This window comes from Nicotiana attenuata, unplaced genomic scaffold (assembly GCF_001879085.1).
Source record: "Nicotiana attenuata strain UT unplaced genomic scaffold, NIATTr2, whole genome shotgun sequence".
Taxonomy (NCBI): Eukaryota; Viridiplantae; Streptophyta; class Magnoliopsida; order Solanales; family Solanaceae; genus Nicotiana; species Nicotiana attenuata.
In genome coordinates this window covers 110,899-122,002 of record NW_017671370.1, presented here as the reverse complement: position 1 = coordinate 122,002, position 11,104 = coordinate 110,899, and the positions used below count along the sequence as shown (strand labels likewise).

General features: G+C 34.7%; 1 protein-coding gene across 1 annotated transcript; it reads left to right on the top strand.

The window, feature by feature from the left end:
- The first annotated feature begins 8,903 nt into the window (after positions 1-8,903).
- LOC109207851 (protein LURP-one-related 4-like) lies at positions 8,904-10,477 on the top strand. Its single transcript, XM_019370852.1, has 3 exons — positions 8,904-9,169; positions 9,425-9,640; positions 10,222-10,477. The coding sequence occupies exons 1-3, from the start codon at positions 8,924-8,926 to the stop codon at positions 10,360-10,362; spliced, it is 603 nt and encodes a 200-aa protein (XP_019226397.1). The 5' UTR covers positions 8,904-8,923; the 3' UTR covers positions 10,363-10,477.
- The last annotated feature ends 627 nt before the right edge of the window (positions 10,478-11,104 follow it).

The window sequence follows — 11,104 nt, the reverse complement described above, 5'->3', positions numbered from 1 at the left end:
ACCACAATTTTTCATGTTTAATTCCATGGTATAATCTTGTATTAACTTGGAAATGAGTAGGAGTAACTTATCTTAACGTTGATAATGAAAATCCCCTCTTGAAGCTCTCGAAAATCGCCCACACCAAGTGGAAAATGGGAGAGAAATGACCATCTCCCAAGTTAAAAGATCACACTGCCAGCAATTTCCGCTTCTGCGGAATTATTTCCGCCTATGCGGTTCCGCTTTTGCGATCCTGGGCTCCAGCCCAATTTCTGCTTCTGCGGACGGCCCACCGCATATGCGGTTCCGCTTTTGCGGATCTTGGGCTGCTTCTGCGATCCTGGGCTGCTCCACCTCCAGCCGCTTCTGCGGCTTCTTCTTCGCTTCTGCGGGGCCGCTTCTGCGGTCCCAAATCCGCAGAAGCGGAAATACCAGAAGCAGCAGCCCCAACCCCTTCTTCAACTCCGGACTCGATCCGTTAACCATCCGGAATCCACCCGAGGCCTCCGGGACCTCAACCAAAACTACCAACCAATCCCAAAACACATTACGGACTTGCTCGAGGCCTCAAATCATATCAAACAACGCTAAAACCATGAATTACACCCCGATTCAAGCTTTATGAACTTTGAACTTTCCAAATTCTACTTCCGATGTTTAAACCTATCAAATCATGCCCGATTGACCTCAGATTTTGCACACAAGTCATATTTGACATTACGGACCTAGTCCAACTTCCGGAATCGGATTTCGACCCTGATATCAAAAAGTCCACTTCCGGTCAAACTTCTCAAAAACCTCCAAATTCCTATCTTTAGCCAAATGGCTCCAAAATGACCTACGGACCTCCGAATTCACTTCCGATCGCGCCCCCTACTCCAGAATCACCATATAGAGCTATTCACAGTCTCGGAATCCCAAACGGACATCAATAACACTGAAATGCTCTTCAAGCCAAACTTATGAAATTTCTTCTAAAATGCTAACTTCCACAATAGGCGCCAAAACGCTCCCGGGTTATCCAAAACCCGAACCGGGCATACGCCCAAGTCCGAAATCATCATACGAACCTGCTGGAACCTTCAGATCCCGATTCCGAGGCCGTTTACTCAAAATTCTAATCCTAGTTCATTCTTTCAACTTTAAGCTTCCAAAATAAGAATTCTCCTTGTAAATTAACTCTGGACTTCCCGAAATTCAATTCCGACCACACGTATAAGTCACAGTACCTGAAATGAAGCTGCTCATGGCCTCAGACTGCTGAATGGCGCACTAGGGCTCAAAACGACCGGTCGGGTCGTTACAGGAATCAATCAAATAGTCCTGACACCAAAATTACAAGTTCAATTTGACTGAATCAAGTCAAGAAAGGTAAAGGAGATTCAATCGAAGAAAAATCAATGACAATCCATCAACCTTATTAAAGGGATTTCAGAATCAATCACTTAGATGGTGAAAACCTTTTTTTTTTTGAAAGAGGGATTTTCTCATATATAAAGCATATAGATCAAACAAAAGGAACTGTCAAGTTATTTAGGAAAAAGAGTCTATCATTGAAAACCTTAGAGTCACAAGCAAAAAGAGATTCAAGTTCAGTTACAGACTCATTGTGAGTCTGAAAGCCTAGGGTCCCAACGTGGAACCCTAATACCATTTACCCAAAGAAAACCCCCAAATCCTAGGGTTTAAAATTGAGTCAGACAATAGAGGTGAGAAAACAGGTCTTTGAAAGAGGCTCAGAAGTCTTTTCCAAAGACTTAACGAGAGACGAACACACACGATAGAAAGAACACTGATTCAAAGTCATGAGAACATGCTTGAGAAAACTTGGAATTTAAACAAGTTTCAGAAGAAAGAGATGATACGAGTCTTAGACGAAGTAGATGAAATATGCTTAACAGGAACGCAAATAGAGTTCAGTAAAGTGAACAAAACCAAAGAACTCAACCATAAACACATATAGCAAAGCCTAAGGAAAACAACACGGATTATCATGCGAGTACATGAATAACAACGAAAAATAGACGAGTCATGCATAATAGAAAAGAAAAAAGAGAGCGAACTCATGCGTAGTAAAAGGAAAACATACGAGCATAACACAGACAAACACACGTAAAGAAAGAATAGGAAGAATCAGAAAGATATTTGAAGGAACTTTTCGGAAACCCTAAAATTGAAATTGAACGATTTTTGAAAAAGAAATTTGGGGAAAACCTTAAAAATGTCAAATAGAGCCCAGACATGTTTCATATCTAAGAGAATAAGCAAGTAAAGAACCTCGAACAGCTTAGGGTTGTAGAGAAAACCCTAGAAATGAGAAANTAGGTTTTCTTTCAAAACCACAATTTTCCCACAATTTTTCATGTTTAATTCCATGGTATAATCTTGTATTAACTTGGAAATGAGTAGGAGTAACTTATCTTAACGTTGATAATGAAAATCCCCTCTTGAAGCTCTCCAAAATCGCCCACACCAAGTGGAAAATGGGAGAGAAATGACCATCTCCCGATTTAACAGATCACACTGCCAGCGATTTCCGCTTCTGCAGAATTATTTCCGCCTATGCGGTTCCGCTTTTGCGGTAAAAAATGCCGCTTCTGCGGTCCTGGGCTCCAGCCCAATTTTCGCTTCTGCGGACGGCCCACCGCATATGCGGTTCCGCTTTTGCGGATCTTGGGCCGCTTCTGCGGTCCTGGGCTGCTCCACCTCCAGCCGCTTCTGCGGCTTCTTCTTCGCTTCTGCGGGGCCGCTATTGCGGTCCCAAATCCGCAGAAGCGGAAATACCAGAAGCAGCAGCCCCAGCCCCTTCTTCAACTCCGGACTCGATCCGTTAACCATCCGGAATCCACCCGAGGCCCCCGGGACCTCAACCAAAATTACCAACCAATCCCAAAACACATTACGGACTTGCTCGAGGCCTCAAATCATATCAAACAACGCTAAAACCATGAATTACACCCCGATTCAAGCTTTATGAACTTTGAACTTTCCAACTTCTGCTTCCGATGTTTAAACCTATCAAATCATGCCCGATTGACCTCAAATTTTGCACACAAATCATATTTGACATTACGGACCTACTCCGACTTCCGGAATCGGATTCCGACCCCGATATCAAAAAGTCCACTTCCGGTCAAACTTCTCAAAAACCTCCAAATTCCTATCTTTAGCCAAATGGCTCCAAAATGACCTACGGACCTCCGAATTCACTTCCGATCGCTCCCCCAACTCCAGAATCACCATACGGAGCTATTCACAGTCTCGGAATCCCAAACGGACATCGATAACACTAAAATGCTCTTCAAGCCAAACTTATGAAATTTCTTTTAAAATGCTAACTTCCACAATAGGCGCCAAAACGCTCCCGGATTATCCAAAACCCGAACCGGGCATACGCCCAAGTCCGAAATCATCATACGAACCTGCTGGAACCTTCAGATCCCGATTCCGAGGTCGTTTACTAAAAATTCCAATCCTAGTTCATTCTTTCAACTTTAAGCTTCCAAAATAAGAATTCTCCTTCTAAATTAACTCTGGACTTCCCGAAATTCAATTCCGACCACACGTACAAGTCACAATACCTGAAATGAAGCTGCTCATGGCCTCAGACTGCTGAATGGCGCGCTAGGGCTCAAAACGACCGGTCGGATCGTTACATAAAGCATCAACTACTGATGCTTGTAATGCATTAGCATCACTAGGGAATCAATGTGTCCTAAGTGACACAAACAATATTGTAATATTTTAATTCCATCGTAGTACTAATATAAAATATCCTGTTTTGCTCCAAAAAAAATAGATTATTAAATTTGTAAACATATGACGCTTCTATTTATTTACCTCGGTTCTGTAGCATTGTGAAAGAATCCTAATATCCAATCGAAAATCTTAAAGCAAATGAATATTTTGACATCTTTATAACTCCTTTGCATACTTCCAGGGCAGTCCGACGAATTTTGTGGCCTAAAGTCAAATTTTATGAGGGGCCTTAATTTTTTTTTTAATTATTATTTTTCAATTTGAAGTTCATTTTTCTAGTTTTTTAGATGGCAAAGTTATTAATAATTTTTTTATAATCAATATTTTTTAATAATTCTTTCTCAAGACAATATAGTTAATCCATTTAACCTCTTTTTAGATATTATTGAGCTTAGTTAAGATTTTATCAATTTTAATTTCAAGAAACTTCTTTCTGCTGAAGTAACGGTAACATGAGTTATTACCATGATTCTATAAGCAATATAGGCCTTGGAAAAGAAACAAATCTTTTTATTTGATTGAGTATATCAATTAAACTGTTATCTTCTAATTGTACTATTTTTCTTAATACTTTTAGTTTAGAAAATAAATCTAAACCATCAATATCATATCGATTATTATGCTTCAAGGAACACTCAAAGTTAAGATAGTATTTTTCCAAATTTCTATCATATAGTGATCTTAATTTTTTACGCTAAATTAAAAATAAAAAGTACTTTCATATGCTTCAAATTGTTCAAATATATTTTGAAGTGGAAAAATAGTCTTGTCTACTATGTATAAAAAGTAATTAACTTTGAAAGACTCTTTGAGAGATTTTTAGATTTCAATATCAATACTCTCGTCAAACTATTATTTTTTATATATCACATGTTTCTTACGAAATTCGGATTTGATTTTCATTTCAGATGTAATTTCCTTGGCAGAAATCATACCATTGTAAATCTTTTTACCCCTTAAGCTTTTAAGACCACAAATTTTAAAAGTTTTTTTTTCTTCTTAAATTTCATGATGAGTCAAACGACCTCATCTAAATTGAAACAATGAAGAATATAATATATTAGGTGTAACAAAAAATATAGCCCTCATAAAAGTGGGGCCTAAAGCAGTTGCCTTACCGGCTTGGCCGCCCCTGCATACATCTTAGGGAAAAAGGTTAAATTTGCCCCACTACTTTAGTAAATTATTTACGTTTATACCTAATTCTACTATCGATCCAAATAAATCTCTACCATTAAGAAAGTAAACAAAAATACCCTCAATTCTAACGGCAGTCCACTATGGCAAAGGACCCCTTTAACAAAAAGTGCCACGTAATTAATAACCCACCCCTTACCTTTCTTTCTTAATATTTCTTTTTTCATTCTAAATATTTATTTATTACCTTTTCTCTTTTTTCTCTCTCTTCAGAATCACTCCCTTGCCCTCCACCATTCACCAGAAAAAATGGCCTCTCTCCTTTAGCTGTTGCCGGCGCCGGCGAGATCAACCGACCCGCTACCCTCTAGAAAATAATATCTTTCTCCCTCCTACTATATCCTCCGGCGACCTACCAAAAAGTATCCGCCACCACTAAAAATGAGATCCATCTGAACACCACCGGAAGTCGACGAACCACTGGCCCGAAATATGGTAGATCGAGAAAACACACGTAGATCTTTACAAAAATCAGAAAGACGGGATGTGCGTTTGGACTGTGATTTGAACGTTTGAACTGTGATTTACTTGTTCATTTACTGTTGCTTCTTCGAAGCTCCGAAATCAAAAAAATCTTGTTCATTTACTGTACATAATCAGAAAGACGGGATTTACAAAATCAGAAAAAGCTTGTTCATTTACTGTTGCTTCTTCGAAGCTCCGATTCCGGCCCCCTGTGGTTGTGCGTTTTGGCCAGTGAACTTTTGTCAACTTTGTTTCACTTGATTATCATGGTTGAAAATTTATCTACTTTATGTTGGTTTATAGCATTTTTTTTCACACTATTTTGTTGGTTTATTTCTTATTGGATATAGTTGATTTGAATAATACTACATAATTTATTAACCAAATTAATTGAAAGAGCAAGCAATTTCAAATGTTAAGGTTGCTAACGGTGGAGGCAAGGGATTCAGGTGTTAGGGGGTAGGGTAGGGGGGGGGGGGAAGAGAAATAGAAGATAAGGAAAAAGAATGAAAATTTAGAAACATTTAATTACGTGGCAAATTATTTAATTACGTGGCACTTTTTGTTAAAGGGGTCCTTTGACAGACTGCCGTTAGAATTGAGTGTATTTTTGTTTACTTTCTTAACGTAGGGACTTATTTGAACCGATAGTAGAATTAGGTATAAACGTGAATAATTTACTAAAGTAGAGGGATAAATTTAACCTTTTTTCCTACATCTTATATATGATTATTTGATGATATAGGACGTTTATGACTCAATTTTTTTCTGCACGTGTAAACCGCAGAGTTCACACGTGGATTTTGATGCAGACTCATGAACAGTAACAACGGTTTTCCCGAAAATTGATTTTGCTATTATGTGAAATAATCTGAACATATAATTTAAGAATTTATAGGGTATCGTTTTTTTTAAATCTTTTTTTTATAAATAACTTTATGTTGTATGCAGGGGCGGCCAGACCCTATAGGCCCTAAAAATTTAAGGGTCCCAAAATTATTATTTTTTTATATATAGTAGTATATTATTTATATAATTTATTTTTATTATTGATAAATTTATTTCTTTATTGTCATATCAATTTTTAATAGCTCAATTTCTTCCACTAATTAATATAACCAAAAAAGTTTCTATCAATCTTATTTACGTTTCTACTGAATTATATTTCTCTATTCATTAGTTAGTCACGTAAGGATATTTAATAATCTAACTTATCATTTATTTTACTTACGTAAATTATACTCTCTCCGTCCCAATTTATATGATAGTGTTTGACTGGACATGGAATTTATAAAATAAAGGAAGAATTTTGAAACTTGTAATCTAAAATAAGTCATAGAAATTTGTGGGCTAGAAATCATCTCATTAAGGATAAAAAGGAAAATCTAAAGTTGAATTGTTACCAAATATAGGAAGGGGGCTGACTAAAAAAAAGGAGTCACATAAGTTGGGACGGAGGAAGTATGTTTTTTGGGTTCTCCCATTTCAGTTATGATCCAATCAACATTAAATTCATTCAATTTTTTTACTTTATAAAACCAAGTTCTCATTTTTTTTCATTTCACATTCTGGTTTGTCTAATTTTTCAAAAAATTATGCCTCAATTATTTATATAATATATTATATATATATATATATATATATATATATATATATATATAATATATATATATATATATATATATATATATATGAGCGGGCATCTTATTAAGGCTTTACTTTAGGCCTCGAATGTTGTTGGGTCGCCTCTGATTGCATGCGGTATATAAACACAACATAACTATTGATAAAACAATCCTATACAGATTTTTTTTTTTGGATTGTTTTGATTCTTAAATTTGCCATTTGCTGCCTCTTGGAGTAGGGCACGGGTTGGAGTAGCTCAGTCTCTAATTTCTGTCCTGCATCTCTTAGGGGTCGATTGGTAGGGTGTATAAGAATAGTACGGAATAAGGTGTATTAACAATGCATAGGTTAGTAATGTAAGGATTAATTATGCAGATATTATTTCTTATTTATTGTTTGGTGTGGTGTATTATAAATTATAATGCATTGCATAATTTTTAAGAAAAATAGTTGTTTACAAAAATGCCCTCCATATTCGCTAGCTTTAAGGGACTTTAAGGACAATTTTGTCTTTAACCATACTAATGCATGCATTAACAGCCTTGGTATTACTAATGGCATGATTTTCTTTGCATTACTTATATACTGGTTAATACCAAGTATGATGTATAACTAATACAAGCATGTGTTATACACAATTTTAAAAATGTACCAAATAAAGTACTAGTAATGTACAGAGTTAATGCTTGCATTATTTTTTCATACCTCCTAGCAAACAAACCCTTAGTCTTCATTGCACAACTTTCCCATGTGCTTATTTTGTATATAGAACCAAATTAATACTAAGTACGAATAATTGAGTGTTGAACTCCTCTGAATGCCTATATAATATCCATATATTTTGACCAATATGACTTCTTCTTCTTCTTTTTTTTTTTTTTTTTTTTTAATTTGGTTACTTGTAATGCTTAGGTGTAACGTAACGCCCAGAAGTAGGCACTGCTATCAACTTTTTATATTCTCTCTTTTATCTTTTCCATGTTCCTTTCTAAAAAAAAATATTTTTTGTTTCGTGATTAAAATGAATAAAGTATAACATATATAGGTTTTCATTCTTTTTTTCATAGCAATAACTGTAATTTCTTGTCATCGGAAAAAAATAATAGAAAGTAACTTTAAAAGTTTGTCCGTACCAGGACATTAATGAAACATACAATGCTATAGAGTATTGACAAATTAATTTTGTCCCTCATTTCTAAGAAAATAAATCCCTACTACAGTAAACCAGATTAATTAAATAATTTGTTGCAAATAGTGGACAAGGTGACAAAGCAACATATATATAAATGTTTCTTTTTCTCGTAACATGCATGAACACACTATTATTATAATAGTACATTAGTACTATACTATTGAATGTAATAAACTTGCTCTACTTTCTTTTTCACCAATTTATGGTATACTAGAAGCTTGCCATCATCAAAAGATAAACTGAAGAAAAAAGGAGTTGGGCTTGATCGTCTAAATTAAGTATAGTGTTTCACAATAATGTCTCGAACCATAATGAATGACAAAACAGACCTTTCCCCACATATAGAGCTATGCTTTTAAACGTGATCATTGCTACTTTCCTTTCAATTGTCTCTTTAGGTCACCCTCATTGAACAAAAATACATAATAAATTAATAAATTCATCAAAGAAAGAATTAGATTTATATCGAAAATGCTTGGTTTTTGTTTGTGGACTTTTTTTTGGACAAATAAGTGAGAGATTCTTTTTTAATTGAGATAAATCTCAATTCTTTATATTATTCAATTTTTTAAAATGGGACATAGCAATTAGTTTAATTATCATTTCTCTTTCCCAACTAGTACATATTTTGAAGTATTTAAGTCTCTTTAAAGGTCTTCTATCTCAAACCCAACTTAATTTGTACTCTCTAATGCTTTTGCAATGGCTAGAATTTATCCTATGACATCTTCTTCTTCTTCTTGTTCTTCCTCAAACTCATACATGACATCAAAAAGAGAAACATTTACTTTATGGATGAAATCTCTAGTCTTCCATGGAAATGGCTGCACTGTTTTTGATTCAAATGGTCGAATTGTTTACAGAATTGACAACTACAACAAAAAATCTAGCAGTGAAGTTCATCTCATGGATCTACAGGGGAAAGTTCTCTTTTCTCTACGTAAAAAGGTACAAATAAAATAGGGCCTTTTCACTTTTAGCCCGCGCCAGAAAATATTTATATTCTGTAGTCGAAAAAGTGCATAAAGTTTGTATAATTTTTGAATATAACATACATAATAAAACTATATATTTTTTCGGCTATTATTTTGATAGCGGCTATACAATGTTATTTTTCCTATATTAACCTAAAAATATCATGATGAATATTCAAAGTAACCTAATTTATGCTTACTAATTGAATGTTTTTACTATTCTTTTCAGAAATTCTCACTTTGCGGACATTGGAATGGCTATAAGATGGATGAGGAAATACCATGTTTTGAAGTAAGAAAAAATGGACATGTACTCTGGGGAGAGTTAAAATACGACGTTATTTTTGGGTGTGATATTGCTGATTCAGACAGCTATAGGATTGTTGCTTTACCAGGCAAACCAGGCTTCAAAATTGTCAGCATAGATAACAGACTTATTGCAGAGGTTCGTTATAACTTTTCCTTTTTATTAGTTGAAGCAAATATGAAAGAGAAGAGTTTATTAACTTCAATACCCTAATCCAGAACTTACACATAAAAGATAATTACAATACAAATTTCACAGTTACAACTTTCAATTTTACGTCTTCTCACAACAATATATAGACGCAACTGGGGGCGAAGCTACGTTGGGTTAAGGGTGATCAATTGACCATCCTTCGTCGAAATTATATTGTATATATAGGTATAATATTAGGGTTTAGAGGTATAGAACATAATTGACCACCCTTCATTGAAAAATTACATTGTATATATAGGTAAAATATTAGGGTTTAGAGGTATATAACATAATTGACCACCCTTCGTTGAAAAATTACATTGTATATATAAGTAAAATATTAGGTTTTAGAGGTATATAACATATAACATCCTTTATCAGGGAATTTTTTTTTTCTTTTCTTTCAAGTTTGAACACATTTGAACAAATTTCTGGCTTCGACAAGGACGCAACATAACTATTGCTTTTACGTCTAAATTCAAGTGGATTTTTAACAATGTCGGTAATCTTCGGTTTTTAATTTGCAGGTAAAGCAAAAGCAATCATCTTCAAATTCAGCAGTTCAATTTGGGGAAGATGTATTAAGTCTAGTGGTGGAGCCACACGTTGATCACTCACTAGTCATGGCTCTTGCGACTGTTTATGGTTTGATCCAACATATGCTGTGAATACCATGATTTTCCACAGTAAGAGAGTTTTTTTATTTTTTTTGCCTGAATATAAGCGGATGTACGTTTTTCTTCTTCTTTATTACTTCAAAAATTCTTTACAAATGTAACTAGGAGGATGTGTATAGTTTATTGATTCAGAAACCATTTTGCTATGGTTTTTTTCTTTCTTTTTTTGTTTAATAGAAAATAGTATCTCCTTGTTGATTGTGTAAGGTTGAACATCTTTGCAGATCTTTGACTGGTCCATGAAACACCAATTATTTCAATACGACCAGTTGTTAATGTTGAAGTGTTTGACCACATTTGAAAGCTTAAACTATTAGCAAATTGACTTTTATTTCCTTCTACGTGCAAGTTTTGTTCTTTTTCGTGGCCCATCCATGTAAAAAAGATTTATAATAGGTGGCGGTAAAATTCTAATACATGACCTCTTGCTTGATTTGATACCATAATAAGAAATGTATATTGGACTTAACTTAATTTAGGTAGCCAGCTCATGAAGGCGATGATTGTCCAAAACTATAAGACAACTGCTTTCCAAGACAAAACTAAAATAGTGAAGTGAGGTGATTCTTGAAGTGAATTTGGAAATATAGATATTTTTGAATTACATTCGTTGTTATCAAATAAATATTAATTCTAAATACTAATCTCTTAGAGGATCTCTAAACATATATTCCTCGAACTACGCCCCTGTTATATATGGAGTTCGCAAATCGGAAGGTATGACAATGAATTG

What these genes read in the sequence shown, in the direction of transcription:
- LOC109207851 (XM_019370852.1), top strand. Translation starts at nt 8,924, where the DNA reads ATGGCTAGAATTTATCCTATGACATCTTCTTCTTCTTCTTGTTCTTCC. An exon ending in TCTTTTCTCTACGTAAAAAG is followed by an intron (nt 9,170 to 9,424) that starts GTACAAATAAAA and finishes TATTCTTTTCAG; the next exon opens with AAATTCTCACTTTGCGGACA. An exon ending in ATAACAGACTTATTGCAGAG is followed by an intron (nt 9,641 to 10,221) that starts GTTCGTTATAAC and finishes TTTAATTTGCAG; the next exon opens with GTAAAGCAAAAGCAATCATC.